Here is a 21,890-nt window from a genome sequence, read left to right as displayed (position 1 = left end):
CCCCTGGTTATGATGTGAGGAGGCAAATTCTCTTTTTGCAATCCTTTGATAGTTTATTAAAATAAAATACTATCTTCAGTTGCTTACGTTCTGGCTTATAATCTTTTTTGAGATTTTTACTGAAAATTTAAATGACCTAAAGTTTAAATTTTAGTATTATGTGAAAAAAAGAATTATTTTTTTGATTTTTTAAAAACGCTGACTTTCGTTTTTGAATTCATTTCATTTTTTTGCACTGATTTGAGTTTTTATTTTAAATGTGTTAAATGAGACCGTAGTATGTATTTTTTTTAATGTGATCAATGCTCTCCAACAAATAAAATCGGCCAATGTGTTTTAAGGCATAAAGCCGATCCCACTTAGTGTTCAAGCCGAATGTCAATAAACAAAAATGTCTTATTTCTTAAGTTTTTATGTTAAAAATGTCATAAAATCTCCGGCCTTAAATAACTTCCTACAAAAGAGTAACAAGAGTGAGTTGTTGAATGTATTAAAAAAATAAGAGTAAATGAAATATTAATTATAATGGAACAATATCCAAAAATAAAAACGAAACTTTTTTTGGGAATGAACCAAAAAAAAAATTAGAAAGTTATTTAGAGGATGAAGAAAGTATTTTATTGTTTTAAGGAATAAATTAATAATTATTATTCTTATAATTTGGTTAAAACTATGATTTGTTCAAAAATGTGTTCTTAATTTATTTTACCGATATAATTGGTGACGGCAAATTCCTTATCTTGCTTCATGTTCCACAACCCGATAACAACGATCAGTTCATTTTTGTTGTTATAATACGAATTCTTGGACAACTCTGTCACTTTTAATTGGTAATTTTAAATATTTACGAGTGATGGTGCTATATCCAAAGAAATCACAGGAACTAACCAATTTGTTAGCATATGTGAAATTTATGTTCTCTTGTTCCGACGAGTCTTCAGAAGCGCTTGCCTCGATTTCAACTTAGGACGAGAGAACATATTCTTCTTCACTCGGGCCGCGTCTAGTATTTTACTGATCCCATGAACCTCAATCCCCTATGTAGCCATCACCCCTAGAATGCACAGGTTCAACCGTTTCTTTCCCAAGCAGATGAATTTTCAATTAAGGTTTCCAAGTAAGCATATCTATGACTCAAAACCTCATTTTCCACCAAACTTCTGATATACGAGTTAGAACTCATAGATCCAATCACAGCAAACTCATGGCACATGTATGAAATAAGAGGAAGAAACACATCCTTCAAAATTCAAATCAAAGTAAGTAAAAACTACACAACCTTACATTACAAGTCACAAAAGCTTGTCTAAATACTGGTTTACTGTTTTGTATTTGATGTGCGGATTCAAAAAATCAAATTCATCGTAACATATAATAAATTGGGTTAATAGCCAGAATATAAGATGAAGTTTTTTTTTTAAATAAATATATGGAGCCACATTGTGGCCACCCACAAACTAGTATAATAAGGAAAATCTTAATTATTTAATTTTTTTAATAAAAAAATAAAATTTAGTTATTTTATTATATTCTCTACATTGCATTTAATTTTTGTTAATAAAAAAAATACCAAAAAATTGCAAAAAAAATAACTGCAATGTAGAGAATACGATAAAATAACTAAAATTTTCTTTTATTTAAAAAAAAAATTAAATTATTTTCTATTTAAGTAAATTGTGGGTGGCCACATGGGTATTTAGCATCACTCTTATTTTTAGAGCATAAGATGAAGTTAATTATGCATTAATATGTCCAAATTCTCCAGGACAATGCATATCATTCGTTTAATCATTTCAACTAAATCAGTCTAGGTCTTTTAGTTATCCATATTTTGTTTTCGAGATATCCATATGTTTAAAGTTTAATTAATACTCATAATTAAAGAAAAGCAATGATAAAGAGAGCTTTGCTTCGTAATTCAAAAGCTGCAGCCACGTTGCAGTGAGATAGTCCAACATCAATTAAAAGTGTATAATTTCAAGAACAAATCCAATCACATTAATGACTTTAAATTACACTCAGAAAACAAATGTCACAACATGTTCTTATTTGCCATGCTGCCTCATTAATTTGTTCCTTTACGAGTACATAAACTTTCACCATCAAATTTTTAATTGCAAGAAGAAAAAAAAAAGTAAATTGAAGAAACAGAAATGAATTAGCAAAGTGGGAGATCCTTAGGCGGCGGCAGGACTGCATGATCTTGATCAGGTCCATCCTCCACCACGAACGCCGTCTTCAATCCCCATCCCGTATGAACCTCCAAATGGCAATGCATAAACCACACTCCTAAAAACATCAACCATCAACTAATCAAATATTTAATTACTTTGATATTATACCCAAAAAAAAAAAAACTCTGTACATATTACCAGGATTATCAGCTCTGAATCTTATCGCAGTCCATCCTCCGGTGGGAACGCCGACGGTGTTCCTCTCGGGCGGATCGACGAGGTTGAACCTCGCCGGATCCCGGGCCGGGTCGAAGTTCCCGACTCCGGTCCCGACCACGAAGAAATTGTAGCCGTGGAGATGGAAAGGATGCGACTCCACGGAGAGGAGGTTGGTGTCCTGCAGCACTAGCTCCACGCTCGTGTTGAACGCCACTTTGCTCAGCCGCGGCCGCCTGCCCTCCCCCGCGGTGCGGAGGTTGGCCGTGAGCGGCGCCCCCGTGTAGTTGAACGGCGTCGGGGGCCGGTCGGGGAAGTCGGTCGTGTACACTCCCTTCAACCCCGAGTAGTGAGCCTGCAGCAGCGCCACCTGAGGCATCACGAAGGTTATGTTGTTCAACGACGCGACGAGCTTCGTCCCGTTTAGACAAGCCGGGCAGGGGTCGACGCCGAGCCCGATCGTGTAGAAGAGGTGGCGGTCGACTTCGAGGGGCACGTTGGCCGGGAACCGCGGGGAGTTGAGGCTCCTCAGCTTGCCGTCGTAGGTTAGGGCGAAAGCGGTGTCGTTTTGGAGGGGGAGGTGGGGGAGTGCGGGGGTTATGGTGCTCGCTACGCCTTTGTACTGTAGTATGGCGGTGGCGGTTCGGTTGTCCACGGCGATCGGGGCGTCCATGAACGGCCGGGCCGCCATGAAGTACCGCCCCGGGGCCCGGTTTGTCCGTACGAGGACATTGGTGGTCTGCCCCGGGGCGATCAGGATTGCGTCCGTCGAGAAGGGCTTCGTGTAGACAGCGTCGATCTCCACAACCGTCATGTTGTGGCCGGCGACCGCGAAGAAGAGCTCGTCGTTGAGTGCCGCGTTGATGATCCTGAGAAGGTAGGTTTTCCCGGGCTCTACCTCCATTGCGTAATTATCTGCACGAGCAGGGGCCGACGCAGATAAAAATTAATTTAAACATGTTGAAATAAAAAAAAATTCAAACACAAATAAAAATATGAAAATATAATTTTGGAACAGAGGATCTCATCTGTCTTAGCATGGACGACGCAGAGAGTCTTACATTTTTCCGAACATGGGAAGAGTGGGCCCGGTTTTCCATTGATCGTGTGTGCATCCGACATTGTGGGAGGGAGTCCGAGCTTGTTGCCTTGTTTGACAACCTCTTCAACGTCGTCGTTCCACCATTCACCTGTTTTGTCGTAAACTTCAGATGTCATATATATGATAGGACGAGAGTAATTAAATCTTTGTTAGTAATTATTAATTAGGTTGAATAATATTCTAACCTAAGATCAAATTGTGTTCTTGATAAGGCTGCGGAAAGGGATATGAAGTGCCATCCTTAGGCATTATGACAATAGCACCGTGCACGGTGGCTCTTAGCCACAAGATGTGAGCGTGCCACCACAATGTGCCTCTCTGTCCGGTTACATTAAAATCATAAGTGTAACTCTGTCCGGTCTGAACCGGACACTGTGTTACATAAGCCGGCCCGTCGGCCCACCCGTTCCGGTATTGCTTGAGCCCGTGCCTGCCAACAACACCGACCATCATAAGTCTTTTCTTTTATTTAAATGAAAAGAGAGATAATTATGTATGTGCATGCCACAACGATATGATGTAAATAATAATGAGTTATATAAAAATATTTGTTATTATTGATTTTTTATTTTAGGATGTGGTCTATTAAATTACGACGAAATAGAGAAATATGGTTTATTAAATTGGGACGGATGAAGTATTTTTTTCTGTTGTTTGTTTGCAGGAAACTAATATGTACAGACGAATGAAGAAGTAGCTATTAAGCTTGTCACTAATTTTAAAGGCTGCTTAATTATCTTTATCTTTTTCTCTTTTTTGATGTTTACTTGATACTTATCTTTGATTATGATGATATACGTGTGTCGGTGTGTGTATAAATTGTTGGTGTTTTAATTTCTCTTCGTTCCACTTTTTCTTTAATTGGCTTAGTTTTTTGTGGAGGGATTCTTCCAAACTTGGTGAATGAAAGTTTGGGGAAGTTGGTGAATGAAAGTTTGAGGAATTCTTTCGTAGTTTGGGAAATTCTTTCGTGAATGAAAGGAAAAAAATAATCCTTTTCTCTGTTTGTGTGTGTGTGTGTGTGTGTGCAGCCGTGTGTGTTTGTGAAGGAGAAAGATGATTTTTTTTTTGAGGGGAAGGAGAGAGATGATTTACACATGTATGTATAAGTGGTGGAAAAAAACGAAAATAACTATTTTGTCATTTTTAAATTATTGAAAGATTAATTTGGTAAAATTATTATTTGTGTGCCAAACAACTATCTATGCTTTGAGGTGGTACCGTACAATCAAATTGCACCTTCATTTAGACTCTGACCCATACCTTAATCCGAACTCGTATTTTAACTCGAACTTTATAAATAACATTATTTTGAGTGCGGGTCAAGCCGATTGTACGACACACCTGGTTGTACCCAAGTTTTTATGCTATCCTTTATACTCCCTCTGTCCCTCAAACATCTTCCTTTCTTTCTATTTTGGTTTGTCCCCAAAACATCTTCCTAACTTATTTTTGAAAATAATTTCATTAATTATTACTTTTACATTAATTTCACTTTTTGTGGGACCATTCTCCACTTTCATTAACTATTACTCTTACAATTTCACTTTTTGTGTGGGACCATTCTCTACTTTCACTAACTATTACTCTTACAATTTCATTTTTTGTGGGACCAATTCTCCACTTATCAAATACACAATTAATATTTATTAAAACCCGTGTATCTTAGGAAGATGTTTGAGAGACGGAGGTAGTATCTTATTTACTAAACACTAGTATACTGATCTCACCATATGTTCGATACATATGTTAAACTTTATCTATTTTGACTCATCCCAACGGGAGAATTTATCCTGGAAGCGGAAGAACGGGCTACCAAAAACGCCCTAAATGATTATTACTACCTTATATATTAACATTTGTAAGAATATATACCAGTGGATGGACATGTTGTACTGCGCGTGGTTGGTGACGTTGATCTGAACCCTATCGCCTTCTCTAACGTAGATCGTCGGCCCCGGATACATGCCGTTTACGGTAACTATCGGCTTCGCGTGGCACAACCTACTCACATTCTTCACTTGAACCTGAAAAAAAAAAAAAAAAAAAAAAACATTTTCATGTTAAGCTATGCAAATTTTGGTATGTTGTAAATCAATTTCTAACATTGAAGTGATATTTCTTGAGTGCAGCTTTGGCCGGAGTGGAAATGCAGACGAGGCAGATGAAAAGCAGACGAATAGCCCATCTGAAAATGCTGCCTCCTCTCTTCATTGCTACCTCGCTTTTTTAATTTGTTATTTTTTGTAGGAGAATATGTGTTGACACATTTTTATACAAGTGGTGAAAGGCTATTAATTGGTTGGCATAAGACATCAGTTTGTTATGGTAGAGGCTGGTCTTGCTGATTAGGTAGAGAAATTTAAGGGGTTGCAAACCAAACCTTACAAGCAATAGTCTGGTAGTGCAAAGTGAGAGAGAGAGAGACGTGTACAAAGTTGTATGGAATTTGAGCATGAGAGCTACATAAAGCCAACCGTGATCTTGAGCTTTACCGTTAAGAATAAGGTATAAAACTAAATTTTATTATTTTCTATGTGTATCAATATGACTTGGAGTAGGATTTTCATTTAGGCCGTCTGATGTAGACTACAATAAGTGACGTAATAACTAGAAGTTTTAAAATCACGACGAAATGCATGTTAGTTGGTAATACGATTCCTCTTCAATCAGTAGGAGAGGGGTTCGAACATTATGATCCTCTTAAAAAAAATTGTATTAGTATTTGTAATACAATTATAATATTTAATTATGATATAACAATAAAAATATCGAGCATTTAACAACATGAGACATTTTGTTTTAAAATATTAAATACATAAATTTACTTAATACCTATTGATTTTTTTTTTAGGGAAATACCTATTGATTTTAAAAAAAATATCAATGCCCCTGACTACAGTAGTAAGTTGTTCGCTAGTATTTTCTCGAAACAGTAACTTCATCAGTATATATTCAACGTGAATTCTCAAGTAATGATGACTGGTTTGCCTATCTATAATTATATTATCCAATTTTCTATTGTAAGAAAGTGTTATTCATTATTATTCTTGTTTTATCCGCTGATAATCTCGTTAATTACTTTCGACTGATAAAATACAATGTGACATAATATATTAAATGCAGCGGAGGATGCAAACTATATATATACACTATAATGTAGTTTGAACATTCTTTTTTCTGTTAACGTAATGAATATGATTTTCTTTGGAGAGAGAAAAATAATTGCAAATTTTATTATTTTACATGAGAGGTCTCAAATTGATAATCGCAATCATTTCATAAATGCAGTTATAGTGACATACCAAGAAATACCAGAATTGTCAAATATCTTGCAAAATGAAGTATGTGCTGAAATGCCAAGTAGTATAACCGAAAAAGTAAAATTTTTAAAGCGTCTTGAATATATATATATATTTTTTTTTGCTTTAGGGAGTTGGGGAGGGGAAACAGTGAGGTTTGAACCCGAGACCTCATTGTTCACACATCATTGTTCACACACATACGGTCGCACCGTTTGTGTCCCTTTGGAGACTTAAAGCGTGATGTTGATATTCTATCTATGTACGACAATAGTTATACTCAAATTTTATAAGAGCTCAATATTTCATTTCAATTGGCCCTACGTAAAGGTAAAAGAAATAGGTAAAGTGCTATTTACTTAATGTGGCAACAACTAACTATACATCTTTGATATTATCATTATTATTGTTGTTATGCATCCCTAAAATATTTCCTTTTTACTTTTTTTTCGTCAGTCTCTAAAATGTATTTTAAATTAATTTTTAGAAATAATTCCAATAATTATTATCCTTATAATTTTCACATATCTACACACATTGACATTGCCACTAGTGGATCAGATATGATCCTCTGTCCCACTATTTTGTGTGTACCATCGTGTACCACTTTTAATTTATCTATTTTATAATTATTTTTTTATAAAAAAAATATTATTATATTATGAACTCTAATTAATACTCCCTCCGTCCACCAATTAAAGGCCTATATGAAAAAATACGGGTTTTAAGAAAAATTGTATTTTTATTAGTTGAGTGGAGAAAGGGTCTTACTTTTTTGTAAAGAATCTTTGACTTTTTTGATTAAATAATGAATAAAAACTTACCAAAAATAGGTAGGCCTTGTTTTTGTGGACGGACCAAAAAGGCAAGTAGGCCTTGAATTAGTGGACGGAGGGAGTATTTATAACTAAAAATTGAAATTTTAAAAAATTATATACCCTAACTTTGAATTAATGAACCCAAATAATCAATTATTAATTCAAATAAATATAAAAAAATAATTATGAACCCAAATTGGATGAGTGAACCCTTGTTAATTATCTTTTTATAATATTAAAGCATAATAAATTAAAATTGAAGAAAATATAATTAAAAATTATACACACACAAAATAGTGGAACAGAGGATCCCATGTGCTAATGGACATGCCTCTTTTTATTTTTATTTTCTAATTTGTGGGATTCATCTTCTCCACTCATTAAATACACAATTAACTTTTATTAAAATTCGTACTCCCTTCCTTTAGGGAGATGTTTCAGTGAGGGAGGGAGTATTATTATTATTTTTATTATAGATTATAGATGCTATTATTAAATGCACATAGTATGTCATGACAATAATAAATTAAATAAAGGATAATTGTTGGATCTTTTTTTGGTTTTTTGTAGCTTATCATATTTTGGGCCTTGCACTAGCAATCAGCCCCTCACACTAAACATATACAATTATTTTTCTGGAGGCCCAATCACTTCACATATTTGACATTTATATGAATTTATATTAATTGACGGAATTACCCATGCTCTCTTCTCTATATATATACGAGAGAGGCACCCTGCTTAAACCCTAGCTCACCTCAGAGGACCATAAACGTCTCCATTTTCAAATTCAGATTTGGAAAATATTCTTTCCTGCAATTCTCTCTCTTTCTCTCCCTCACACAAGCACACGAAAATCACAGAAGATACGCACAAATTTACGCGCAGAAACTCTGCGTTCGTGAAAGAAGAGGCGCGATGATGATGTGATTATATCTCGTTAATCTGATTTTAACTGAGGAAAATTATCAATCCATTCTTAATGTCTGAGCGCCTCTTATTTCTTCGCTGCTTTTTTCCTTTCAAAATTTTCCTTATTTCTTGTGTTTTTTTAATATATGTATTTGTGGTTTTTAAAATCTATTGACTATTGTAAAGGTGTTAATGATTTTTTAATTATTAAACTTGTCTAAATTTTTTATGCAGTACACTTGTGAAAATCTAGAAGGTCGTTTTAATATCCTAAATGATTTTGTAATAAAAACATTTATGCGTATTGCGTGAAATAATTAAAATTTTACAACTATTTACTGAAGTAAACACTTTTTTTTTTAGGATTACTAAAACTATATTATGTGTACACACTTGAAATGACAAATATATATAAATAAAAACTACTCCGTATATTATATGTTCCTGCAACAACGATTACTTGTTTGTTTTTGTTTCATATTCTTTTCCTAAGTCATTTCATTTATTAAAATTTGTAACATAATCAATAGCCCCGGAATTTGCAATGGCTAAGTATTCATTTATTAAAATTTGGATTATAAATAGTGCGATCCGATATTCTGGTATGAACTTATTAAAATGTCGATGTTAAAAATCATTCCGTGATTCGATAGTATCGACAATATGCAATAAATAATAAAGTTGGGTAAGTAATAAATTAAGAGGAAGTTTAGTTTAGTATTTTTTGAAAGAGAACAAAAATTTAACCATTTCATATATTTATTTGGTCGGTGAGAAAAAAAGTTCAGTGCTGGTAATTATCATGTCTAAAAATGAATTATGTACGTTCTTGTAAAATGGGACGAAAAAAAAAAAAAGATAAACGTACTACTCTGTTTGAGAGTTGCACTTTGTGTTTACTGTGAGTGGAAAGTTGAATATTAAAAGCGGAAAAGTATTTTTTTGAATAAAATGAAAATTTAGTATAAATTGTAGCTTAGAACATTTGACATCTAAACCTGTGTTTACTTTGAAGGATTAATCTTGATAGATAAAATTAATAAGGTTAATCCATTTGAAGGATTAATCTTGATAGATAAAATTAATAAGGTTAATCCATTGTTTACTTTGTTGGATTGAAACTTTGGGATATTTTCAAAGCCCTTGATTATTTTTATCATTTAAATTAATTTTGTTTAATTCTTATCCCTTGATTAATTTTATTTGACTATTGAAAATAAAAATACTCAATTATCCATTTTAACAATCATGCAAATAATCACTCCCTTACAATAATAGATAAAGAAACAAAATTTGCAAGACAGTGAGCCATGAAGTTGAAGATAACGTGCTCTTTTGCATATACGAATGCCGCGAACATATAGTCACAAAGTGAATTATAAATGAGCATACTTTTTGAAATTAAGAAAGTAGTATTAAAAGAATAAGGAATTACTATTGAGCCCATTAACACTTACTAATACTATAAATATACACCCTTCGTCCCACTTAATTTTTGTGTTTAAAGTAATTGTGTCAAGATAAGTGAGACGAAGAGAGTAATATTTTATAATCATTATGAACATAACAAATGAAAAGTTAATAAAATTTTAAGATTAGTGACTTTTTGACTCGAAATATGGTTCACCATATAATAAAATTCGGTGAAGTGCAAATGCTGATATATTTATGCACATCTCACGCTTTTTAGCGTGTCAAAATTCATTAGATAATTATTTATCATTTACTTTTTTTGGTAACAATTTTTATAATTTATTACTAGTATATCATTATGCAATTACAATTCTTCAGTACGCTGCAGATGTCAATATATATATTGAGCGAGCAGGTACAATTATTCCAGATATGGATAATTGGAAATTTGGATATAATCATATAGAGTAAGCACGCGTTTCTCTGCATAAACTGCTGTTCATGAATATTCAAATACGGAGGCTAAAATCTAAAGGCGCCTACTGTTAACTCACCAATTCAATTCAAACACGACTCAAATTGGTACTCACACACCAGAAAAAGTAATCACGACAATCACGCCGACATCAATTCGATCTTTCTACCAATTGTTTATCCACATCGCATACAATTCACTGATTCACGATCACGCATATTTGGTGGACTTTCATTTTTTGTGAACTCAAAGTTTTTCGATCCGTTGATTTTGAGAGATAAAAAGTGGAGCTCAGCTACTAGATAAGCAGAGGAAGTTGAGGGATGGAGACGGTAATGGAGGAGGAAGAGTACAACTGGAGAGAAGTGGTGTTGTCGCCGCTTAAACCGCTTGTACCGGAGCCCGAACTGGATCCCGAGCTTGACCGAGAGACCGGAGAGAGAAGAAGGGGGCGCGACATCATGATCGCTGTGGATCACGGCCCTAAGAGTAAGCACGCCTTTGATTGGGCCATCACGCACCTCTGCCGCCTCGCCGACACCGTCCACCTCGTCTACGCCATCTCCAGTACAACTCACAACTACTAAATTTTTTGCTGTTTCTATTCTCTGCGTTGTTTTTTTGGTTCAGAATCTGACGTTGTTGTAATTGTAATTGGTGATTGTTGATCCTTAGGTTTGAACAACCAGATTGTGTACGAAATGACTCAGGGTCTCATGGAGAAGCTCGCCGCCGAGGCGTTTGAGGTTGCTATGGTGAGTTCGACGCGTTTAAGGATTTTTTTTTTTTGTGTATATAGTTCAATAAGCTTGCAATCTGGTAGCTGAAGTATTTCGCGGTTCATTTGAATAATTTTAATCCAAATGATGCTCAGCATTACTTGAAATATAAATCGAGCTATCAATTTGATAGCCACCTGAAAAGCATGTTTTCGAGCTCACCTTATGTGAAATCTATTATTTGATTATCAAGTCCCCATACATCAACTAGTCAAAGAATCTTTGTTAATTGTTTGCTTAATCTTAATGGTATTACCCAATCTAAAAAAGTTATGTTGCATTGGATGAAGGAATGGAAGTATTTTGGGGCCTAGTTTTCCACTTAGCTCTCTTTTGAGGGGATTTCTTCAACAGAAAATATATGGTTCATGTCATATGCCTGTGATTCTTTGGGGAACAGATACGTGTTTCAGGGTTTCCATGATCAATATTATATTTGTTATTATTCTTCAAGTACGTAGCATATAACTTCTCTGATTTATTTGCGTTTGTAATTGCGAGATTGAGTAATAATATAATTGTGTGTAGACTCAATGTTTGTTTACTTCTTGCATTATGAAGGCATTTACATAAGAAATAGGGAATTTTACTTACGGTTTTCTAAGTTTATAAGCCAAACTTCTAAATGTTTCCATGGAAATAGGTAAAGACAAAGGCTAGGATAGTGGAAGGAGATGCGGGAAAAGTAATATGCAAGGAAGCAGAGAGGTTGAAGCCTGCTGCTGTAGTGATGGGCACCAGGGGCCGAAGCTTGATTCAAAGGTTTCTCACGTCCCTTTTCTCATGAATGTCCTTTCTTGATAATGTTGTGAACGTGAAATGTCGTTTCATACTTTCATGCTCATATATATGTTCTCTTTTCGTTATGTTTACTGCAGTGTAGTAAAGGGCAGTGTAAGTGAATATTGCTTCCATAATTGCAGAACAGCACCAATTATAGTCGTTCCTGGTAAAGGTATACTAGTAGCCACACTTAGAATTATCACTGTCTTTTATAAAATAAACATACTCATAGTTCTAATAGTAGTATTTATGTTAATCACAGAAGCAGGGGACAAATCTGTGCTGTAATGGATGAACAGCTTAAGGATCGTCAGAAGCATGAATATGGTGGTCGTATCTCTTCTAGTGAAGACAGGATTTCTTTCTGTTGGATGTGAGCTTAGATATAAGATTGTGATTAGTTGATTAATTTGGTGTTTGTAATGTATTTTACTGCTGTGTGCTCATGTATTAGTTTGGTTTGTCTGTAACTATTTTATTGTACAATAAAATAGTAATAACTATGATAGTTTATGTTATCGAATTGTGGCAATGTTTATGTCCTTGAATACTCATTTTGAGTACATTTTGTTAACCCTCTTAGTTCAATCATGGCTTTGATGGAGTGGCATGATTTTGTTTCATAATATAGGTATTTCACCCTGCATGCCAACCCATCCATTTTCCTTTCCCTTCTCACATCAGCCATATTTTGATGGAGGTATGCAACTTATGTATTGAATGATTATTTTGACAGAATTTGATCTTAGAAACGAGAAAGACTAGTCCCATGATTTCTATAAATCTAATCTAGAACAGGGGATCTAGAATAGAATTCTGGTGGGAATTCTTTCAGGTTCTCCTCCAGTAAAAGGCACACAACCAGTGAATACTGGCCTGTTGCTGGGCTGTACAGCATCCCACAGCCATTAGAATCTAGGTTTATAACTTTTATAGTTGTAAGCTGTCAACATTGAGAAAGAAATTTTTCAAGAAGGGGGAACGGCCCCATTGACAACGACTAGGCAAAAATTCGCTTTCGTTTCTTTATCCTTTGAATTTTGTTTTCTTGATGAAGTTCTGGAGCAGGAAAAATTCTCTTTCACCATCCGTTGAGGCAGAGAGAATCATAAAGATTTTGAAGATAATATGAAGCCAGGTCCAGCCTTTACCTTTTTCCACATGGCTTGAAAATGAAGGTGTGATATTGGTGCCCTTTTGAGGTCCCAAAGTTGAGAATCACTCAGCAAACCATAGGATACAGGTTGGCTTCTCAACAGTCTCAGTTTAATTCTATGCCAACCACTATTATCATCCCCCCTCCCCACACCCACCCCCAAAGGAAAAGAAAACATTTAGACTGTATTAGGAAAAGAGAAAAAGTAATCTTTTTAGTATGAATTGGTCATTAAACTATTTTATGATTGAGACCTACTGTTGTAGATATTTATATTACATATTTCCTGTTGAATTTCTGTTTTTCATAATTCCCCAGCTTTCACAAATTTCTATGTAGCATGGAGATAGAAGATGCTCTGATAGGCCTGATTGCTGTCAGACTTGACTGATTTCTTCCCAGTTTTCTTTCTTCAATTTAATCATTGTGTTATGATGCTTAAAAGACTGCAAAACTACAATGCATCTTGGTCAATCAATTTTATCATTTTCCGGGAGTCAGTCTTGAGATTCATGATTATATGCCTGATATTCCATGGCTTAATCATGTTAAATTGCGTAGCATTCTGTCATGTTTTTTATTTTCTTTTCTTATAGAAAGAATATTTGATAATTGTTGAAACGATAATGGATGGAAGTAGCATAGGGTAAAGATTAGTTCAAAAGATATATGTGGCTAATGTTTTCCCCAACATATTTTATGGTCTACGCATTTGTAGCCATTTCTTGCAATGGCCTTAAACCTGTACTTTAGTACTAGAAAACTTTCATATACTTTTGCCCCTATCCCAAAAACTATTGAACCTTTGCTGCTCAATGCTCATTTATGGCCAGTCCCCACAACTCCACAACAAAGGAAAAAATGGGACAGGAATCAAAGAGAAAATGCCTTTCGTTTTCTAATTATGAGGTCTATAAATGGGATGTCTCGTTCTTCTCTTGCAACAGGAACACCATGTTTTACTGGTTCATTGTTGTCTTCCTATCCTTCAATAAAAAAATTAAGATTGCTTTCAGGTTTAATTCATACACTACCACTTGTTCAACTTGATGAATGTGACCCTTTTGTACTTTCTTTTACATGAATTCCAGTTGTTGAAGTTATAGTAGTTTACCCTCTTGTTTTTTATTTGCTTGCTTGTTTGGCTTGCAGTTACAAAGAGGCTTGCTTTAAACATATGCAATGTCTTTCTGTATTAGAAGATTACCATCAGCAAGGGAAATTTGATACAAAATTGCGCTATCTTTCATTATCTTTACTAATCATAATCATTGCTAATATTTGTCACTAAATATACACGTAGGTGCAATATACACGACATGTAGCTTCCGAAGGGGGTGAAAAATTTGAGGATCGGCAACACTTTTGAATTGGACTTTGTTCAATTCAAGAATCTGTATATTTGATTCACATCTCCAGCTTTACATGGTTTGCCTCGAGGTAACCTGCAAGAGATAAGCTTATTTAGTTACACTCATTTCATCTAGAACTGTAAATTGGTAGAATCGGATGACAAATAATTTGTGAAGTCAAGGAATTAGTGTCATCGAAAAAGCAGATTGGATCATCACTTCACTCTCAGTGGAAGACAGAAAAAAAGGATAAGGTGCCTAATTAGCAACTGCACCGTTTAGGACCACAACTTTAGTTAGCCATGTTTCTTTAAATGTGTTGTGGGGTTACTATGGTCTCTTATTGAGTGCAGCAATATCCGCTATGCTTAATTTGTGTAAGCCACCAGAAACATGAAGAACGTAGCTTCAAAGACATGTCTGTGTACCTGTAATTTGCTGAGAAATAAATGATGCAGATCTTCCTTGTTGGTACTCCATACTGTAGAGATTCTGCAACTCATCCTCCCATGTTACGTGCTGAATTTGCTGTTTATGTGTAGTTGCTTTGTCAAACATCTTGAGATGTATGCCTTTTAACCATTTTAAGTAAGAAATTTAATCAACTTACATTCAAACTGGATGGATCAAGAAATGTTTGTGGGACTGTTACAGGGGCACTTATGGTTCTCCTAAGCGTGGCATCCATTGGATCCACAGCCATTTCTAGACCCGAACCCGTAACTCCTTGTACTGGTGTATTGAACTGCAGGTGGCAATGATCGATCATGCCAGTTGACGAGGCCTCGACTGCCGGAGCACAGGCAGGAAAAATCTGCAGGGGAGAATTGAATTTTCAGTTGGTGGCATAAGCATAAACAGATTGTATTTGACAAATATATCTCTTTATGTCACTTATTGAATGAAGCCTCTGTTATTAATAATAATATTACCTCTTTAAGTAGATAGTTTTCGATGTCAAAATCCAGCCTTGGATTGATTGCAGCTAATTTCATTGACAAAAACTGGCATAGAAATGGATCTCATAAGCTTGGTATTATGATGATGATGATGATTGCAAGAAAATGGTGTTTTATCTTATATACCTCTACTTGTCTTTGCAGGGATTGCACATAGTTGATGATCTCGTCGAGCATACCGGCTTTCCCGGTGACCTTGTTGCACCCGGGGACCAAATCTTGCAGGTATTTCATCCTCTCACTTATTTTCTCGCGTCGAACCTGCAACCATCAGAGCCATAAATCAGAACAAATATTCACATGATGAAATCAAGGTGTCATCCAACATAGGGAATGGCTTTTTTTTTCTTACTCTTTCAGCCAAGCTATGGCTGTCAGTTGCCTGGCCGCGACGCGCCCGGACGTGGATGTAATCGGTCTTTGGCGCGTCGGCGACCTTCTTCGCATTAGCAGATGACATTCCTTTGCTGTTCTTGTTAGCTGAAGTGCTAATGGTGGTGGTGGTGCTTTTGCTGTTGCTGTTTTGCTCTGTCATCTTAGATTCCTCCTCTGCGCATCCCTTCATCTTTTTCTCCTCTGCAGCTATCTGAATACAGCAAAAAACACATTCTTGATCAACAAATCTTCATTTTGTGTGCGTGTGTTGGTCTACTGGTAGAGTGATTAATGTTCGAGTCCACGTCTTCTTCTTTTTTCATTGATTGAAAAGAATCTTCATGCTGCATATAATTCAAATAGGAAACAGAGCTATAATACCTTGAGGTTGTGGCTTTTGTCAGCCTTCCTCTTCTTGCAGCTCTCTTTCCCGGCGGCCGAGTCGACGCTGGCCGCCACATTGGGCGGGCAGCTGACAGTTCTAGGGAGATTGCAGCTCATTTCCAAGTCACCACCGTTGCCATAATTCAGAAACCTCCGGAAGTCGTCGTTTTCGATGCCGGGGTCCGGCTTCATCGCGCCGCCGTTCACCACCAGCTCGCAGAGGTCTTGATCGCCGTGGAAGCCTAAGTAGCTGAGCTGGTCGTTGCCATTGAAGTAAGGTAGGATTGGTGGCTGTTGTTGGCTCAGCTGCTCTTGCTGCCACTTGAGGCGCGAGCGCTGCCGCTCGAGCACGCTCATTTCGCAGTTTTCCGACGTCGAGCTGAGGCAATGCAACATCTCCGGCAAACCACTGTTCATTACCAAGCAAGTAAGCTTCTTCTTTCTTTTTTTTTTTTTTTTTTTTGTTCGTTCAAGAAGATTTTTGTCTTGCTTGTTGGTGTGGTGGGAGAGAAGTGAGGAGTGTGGTTTGGGATATATAGTGCTTTGATGTACCCAGTTGTTGCAGTGTTTTCATCCAGGTTTCACGCAGCACACAGAGTGGGAAATTGTGTGAAGTGTGTGTGAGGGAAAAATGGTGGCTGTGGGCTTCGGTTTTATATATGGGGAAGGAGGAAAAAGGTAGTTAGGGAAAAGGTATATAATTTTGATCATAAATTTTAGTTGGGGGAAGAAAAAGCATTTAAAAAATATTGGTTGGCATTTCTTTATTTGGTAGAGAGCGGGGCTATTGTGGGGCATGCATAATTGAGAGGAAAAGCCGCCGGAAAGTCCGATAACGACCGCCGGCTGACATAAACCTGCCGGAATAAATAAATCTAGAGAGAGAGAGAGATATGGATAGGTGGGGGCAGAGAGGCATGGAATGTAACCACAAGCAGAAGCCATGGTGTGCGGGGCCCATCAAGACGTGACTAGCCACGTGGGCGTGTCTCTGGGCCCACACTCACTGTAGGGGCAAGGCCCTATATCAGGTATTGGGCCCTCCGATTTTGACACTCCAGATTATTATTGTATCTCCTAAATCAACCAAATAAAATAATAATGTCACTAACGTAACTCAGGGGACTTAATTTTTTACTATCTTAATTTTTTTAACCAGATTTCTTGCTAATTAGTACTCCATATAAATGTCTGAAAACATTTGTTCATTTTTGAAAATTTTGGGTTTCAAATGTTTCAAATTCTTGGGGGAGAGAGGGAGCCAAAAAAAAAAAAGTAGTCGAATTTGTTACAAATCAAAACATGATTGAAGACTTTATCCACCAACCACTAGGATTGTACGCACACAATTTTTAGGTAGCCAATATTGTGACTTCCATGTTTTGATTACACAATTTATTTATATTCCTTCTTATTTTGTGACTACGGAGGGAGTGAGACTCTATTTTGTAGCAGCATGTCGTTATTTCCGAAGACTAGATTTTTTTTTTGGGAGGCGAAGACTAGAAAATTAATTCCATGTATAATTATTAATTATACGTCCTTAATTTTTTTGCATTTATGTATGACTAACTTAGTTAAATTAAGGTTGCTTAACTAAAAATAGTAACATTAAGATAGCACAATTTGAGTGTGGACCACGCTGTGTATAGATTTTCTACAAAATCGTTGTCACTAGACAACCATAATCCAGTACAGATTTCATATCATTTTCACATAATTTTCTTATATTATTAAATTAATATTTCCCATTCACCTTTTCTTAAAAATGACGATGGCATCTTTAATCATATTTTTATGTTGCTGTCTTGCCTCGTCTCGTATTATCTTGTGCTCTATTTGAGTGATTTTATATCAATACCAAACGAGGAAAAACACAAATTATATGACACTTTTGTGAGTCTAAAAGTCGTGTAATATGTGCGGTTAATGAAAATTAAATAAGCATAGAAAAATCATAACTGACAAAAGCAACGAATAATATCTAGTTTATGAAAATGACGCTGATTTAACAACCGTAATGGTGCAGTTAAGTAAATATATGTATTAATATTAAAAATCACTATCAAATATGATCAGGGTTTTGACTCAAAGTTGATTAGATTTTTCCAAAAAAAATGTCAATTAATAACGAATACTAATATTTTTCAAGTTGATCGATGATCGTCAACATAGTTTCAAATTTCAACTTGACGAGGCCTCCTAATCATCAACATAAATAATTTTGGTTTGAATATTCAAATTATTAATGGGGACATACATGGTTATGAATGTGTGTGTTACATGCCTTGTAGCTTAGGCAATTTTGGTAGTTAGTTTTGCAAGTGACTTGACACAGCTCTCATTATATGGTTGATAACTTGATATATCATGCACGGCTTAATCTTGCACAATATTGACGCAGACATTACAACAATTTCGGTTGAAATAAGGGCATCTAACTTCTCTCTCTCTCTCTCTCTCATAGAGCAAGAAAATTATGCTTTGCATGATGGCATTTTGAAATTGTTTTTAAGTTGAAACATGGTTTAATTTATTGGTGAAACTGCTTATTCTTTACTAAATATAGCTAGGTTAATAGGGTAGAGTTATATATATGTATATAACTTGATTTAATGTAAAAATTATAAATTCTTTGTAAGTAATTTACAAAGTAACTGCACCTACAAATAATTGGATCCTCCATGGAGTCAACCCATGTAATAATTTTATAATTAAGGGTTCGTAAGTTTTACAAAAAATGAGTTTTTTTATTTTATCATTACTCTAGGGTAAATATAGATAAATAATTTCATTTGAACATTTTCCTATATGTATACATTGGACTGGCTGGCCCAAGTGAACATTTTCCTTGTGCCCCCGATATATAAAAATATATGTCTATACATCTACACAGATAGAAATTTGTTGTTTATTTTTTAACAATATTTTTTTCTTTTTTTAATTTTGACGCATATTTGAACAATAATTTAAGGTTGTACAATGGTAGAGGCTCTTTAATTTTGTACGTTCATTGGTTCTAATCCTCTTTAGTACAATTCTTTAATCATTTAATATTATATTCTCAAGATTTTCTCTTCTTCTCAAAATTTCTCTTTAATATTGTGAAATATTGCAAGTTACAGCTTATTCAATATCATTCGAACTTTCTTTCGTATTAAAATTAATAAATATTTATTTAAGATCAACTCTGTCGCAAGATAGAGTAATATGTTGAACATCTTGATTATAAAAATTTAATAAGTATTTTTGCAGTCGGAAAATCAACAAAAAAGAAATGAATTTTCATGAACTTTATGTGATATATATATAGTAGTACTATTTTATTTTTCGCCTCAAACTCCAAGTCTCTTGATAGGTCCTCGGTATATATACGTATATGTGTGTTTTGTGTATTTTAGATAGGGGTAGGGGGTGGGGGTGGGGGTGATCACTAATGAGCCTAAGGTATCCAAAACCCAAATGGCAAATGGGAGCTGTCTCCATCTCAATTCTCCTATCACTTTCTGTGGAACTAATATCCCTATACCACTAGTTTTTATGTTATTTTATTTATTTATCTATGTATGCATCAAGTTTCCTTTTTAAATGTTAATTTTGCTTTACTCAAATTCTTCCCGTCTTTATGCTTTTATTGCCCTAGAGCCCAAGTACAATGAACCAATCAACAGTGCCCTCATTTTGCCAACCTTAAAATGCATCATGCATCGACTTATCACTACTATTTACAAAATTAATTAATTATGTGTGTGAGTGAGATAATAAAAATACAAAACATTTGCAAGAGCCCCACATAAATGTCTAGTCTTTTTCACAAAGATTATATCATATATATACTTGGAAAGAAGAGTAATTACTTGTACAATTAAGAAGATTAATTATATATTCTCCCTCTCTCTCTCTCTATGTGTGTGTGTGTGTGAATTACAAAAAATGCTGACAGTTTTTTTTTGTAAGTATTTTACATCTGCAGATAGTTGTGTAATGTATAGCAGGATCTAGAAAATCCTATGAAATCTGAGATAGTGTTTGTGTGTGAATTTTAATTATTTTATTGTCTCTTATTATCTTATCTTCTAGGGATGAAATGAGGGCAGGAAATAATAAAGGGATATAAAGTTATGGAATGTGATAAGGGGGCAATGAAATATAGTAGGTTAGCAGCAGATCCAATGTTCCAAATTCTCATTCAAAATTATAACCCAATTTTGGTTTCACCCAACAAAAAATCTAGTATTAGATTTGCATATATATGGCTCCTGTACAAATGTATGTATGTATGAATTATAAAAGGAATCATAAATATTACACACACACACACACACACACACATATATATATATATATATATATATATAGATAGGGTAGGGTTAATATAAAAACCCCTCTTAAGATGAAAACTAGGAACCAATTTAAAGCCATTGATTTAAATAAAATAGAGGGCTGAGATTAAACTACATATGCACAATTTCGATTGCATAGATGCACAGTTTCAATTGCATAGATGCACAATTTCGATTTGCTTGAGTATTTTGCATTGTTGGTTTCAATTGCATAAATTGCATATTTTTTAAGTGCACAGTAAAATATAATAGATGTACGGTTTCTTTTGTTGACTAAATCCTAACCATTAGATCTAATATTTAAAAGGTCAAGATTAGGTTCCTAGTTCTCATTTTAACAGAGGTTTTTATTAGAACCTCTTCCTATATAGATATATATATATATATATATATATGAGACGTGAGAATGGAAAGCAGGAGTATATATTTTAGAACGATAATGAATCTATCGCAATGGGTGTCCATGAGCAAGGGCTGGCCCTTTATTTTTCAGGACCCCAAAATATATAAGTTTATATATGTGTGGAGTATTTTTTATGGGGTTTTTGTAAATTTGAACATGTTTGCTTATTTTCAGTATCCATCCCGCTTTAGATTGTCGAAATATGTAGACTTGTTAAAATTATGTAGCCATTCTTTAATTCTTCTACGAAAGTGCCTTCATATATTACATACATCTTCGTTGATTTTTTAATATTAAACCAATAAGTGAAAACCAAATTTCATTAATTTAACGGTTAATTAATCCACTACATAAACATCCAATAAGTTGTAATCGACCAGACAATTAATGTTTGGATGGCTACATATATATTTTTCATTTAAACTCCTAAATAAATATGATCAACCAAACTAAATAATACTAATAAAAAAACCCACTGCATCTTTTTGTCTAATGTATCACAAAACACAATTATAATTCTAATTGAATTCTCGTTTTCGAACAACCTGATTAAAATTCCTAACATCATTTAATCTCAAGTAAACAAAAAATCTTGCATTGGAAAACGAAACCCACTTGAAAGGGGAAACAAGAAGAAAGAAGAAAAAGATCCCACTAGCAGCTTTTCATCATTTCCAATCATATATATATATATATATATATATACACGTACATTAATTTGTAGTATTTGTATGTGTATTATACATGTGTGCCAGTTAGGGATGTAAACGAATCGAATCGAATCGAATATCATTGTATTCGATTCATATTCGTAAAATTAATTACATATTCGAATCGGTATTCGAATACCTTTCGAATCATATTTCGCTATTTGTATTCGATTCGTATACTATTCGCGAATACTCGAACCGAATCGAATATTCGTTTGTCTTTTTTAAAAAATG

General features: G+C 34.8%; 3 protein-coding genes, 1 long non-coding RNA gene and 1 other non-coding gene across 5 annotated transcripts; 3 read left to right on the top strand and 2 right to left on the bottom strand.

The window, feature by feature from the left end:
- Positions 1-1,975: 1,975 nt before the first annotated feature.
- On the bottom strand, positions 1,976-5,781 carry LOC131005364 (laccase-11-like). Its single transcript, XM_057932295.1, has 6 exons — positions 5,599-5,781; positions 5,368-5,519; positions 3,678-3,922; positions 3,452-3,580; positions 2,373-3,305; positions 1,976-2,289 (listed from the first exon to the last, which is right to left on the bottom strand). Exons 1-6 carry the CDS (start codon positions 5,704-5,706, stop codon positions 2,159-2,161), a joined length of 1,698 nt encoding a protein of 565 aa, XP_057788278.1. The 5' UTR covers positions 5,707-5,781; the 3' UTR covers positions 1,976-2,158.
- Positions 5,782-8,526: 2,745 nt separating this feature from the next.
- On the top strand, positions 8,527-8,604 carry LOC131007426 (small nucleolar RNA U30). The gene has a single exon (XR_009096127.1). It is a non-coding gene; the product is annotated as a small nucleolar RNA U30 (small nucleolar RNA).
- A 1,700-nt stretch (positions 8,605-10,304) lies between these two features.
- Positions 10,305-12,492, top strand: LOC131005437 (universal stress protein PHOS32). The gene is made up of 5 exons (XM_057932439.1): positions 10,305-10,979; positions 11,088-11,167; positions 11,835-11,953; positions 12,070-12,146; positions 12,237-12,492. Exons 1-5 carry the CDS (start codon positions 10,736-10,738, stop codon positions 12,260-12,262), a joined length of 546 nt encoding a protein of 181 aa, XP_057788422.1. The 5' UTR covers positions 10,305-10,735; the 3' UTR covers positions 12,263-12,492.
- Positions 12,493-13,238: 746 nt separating this feature from the next.
- LOC131005460 (uncharacterized) lies at positions 13,239-15,421 on the top strand. The gene is made up of 2 exons (XR_009095260.1): positions 13,239-14,146; positions 14,434-15,421. It is a non-coding gene; the product is annotated as an uncharacterized LOC131005460 (long non-coding RNA).
- Positions 14,353-16,617, bottom strand: LOC131005393 (transcription factor bHLH63). The gene is made up of 7 exons (XM_057932359.1): positions 16,198-16,617; positions 15,794-16,027; positions 15,568-15,702; positions 15,415-15,486; positions 15,093-15,296; positions 14,911-15,010; positions 14,353-14,575 (listed from the first exon to the last, which is right to left on the bottom strand). Exons 1-7 carry the CDS (start codon positions 16,615-16,617, stop codon positions 14,538-14,540), a joined length of 1,203 nt encoding a protein of 400 aa, XP_057788342.1. The 3' UTR covers positions 14,353-14,537.
- Positions 16,618-21,890: the final 5,273 nt, after the last annotated feature.

The sequence above is a fragment of the Salvia miltiorrhiza genome, chromosome 1 (genome assembly GCF_028751815.1).
Source record: "Salvia miltiorrhiza cultivar Shanhuang (shh) chromosome 1, IMPLAD_Smil_shh, whole genome shotgun sequence".
Classification (NCBI taxonomy): Eukaryota; Viridiplantae; Streptophyta; class Magnoliopsida; order Lamiales; family Lamiaceae; genus Salvia; species Salvia miltiorrhiza.
The sequence above is the reverse complement of the archived record's forward strand: the minus strand, read 5'-3'. Positions and strand labels throughout refer to the sequence as shown.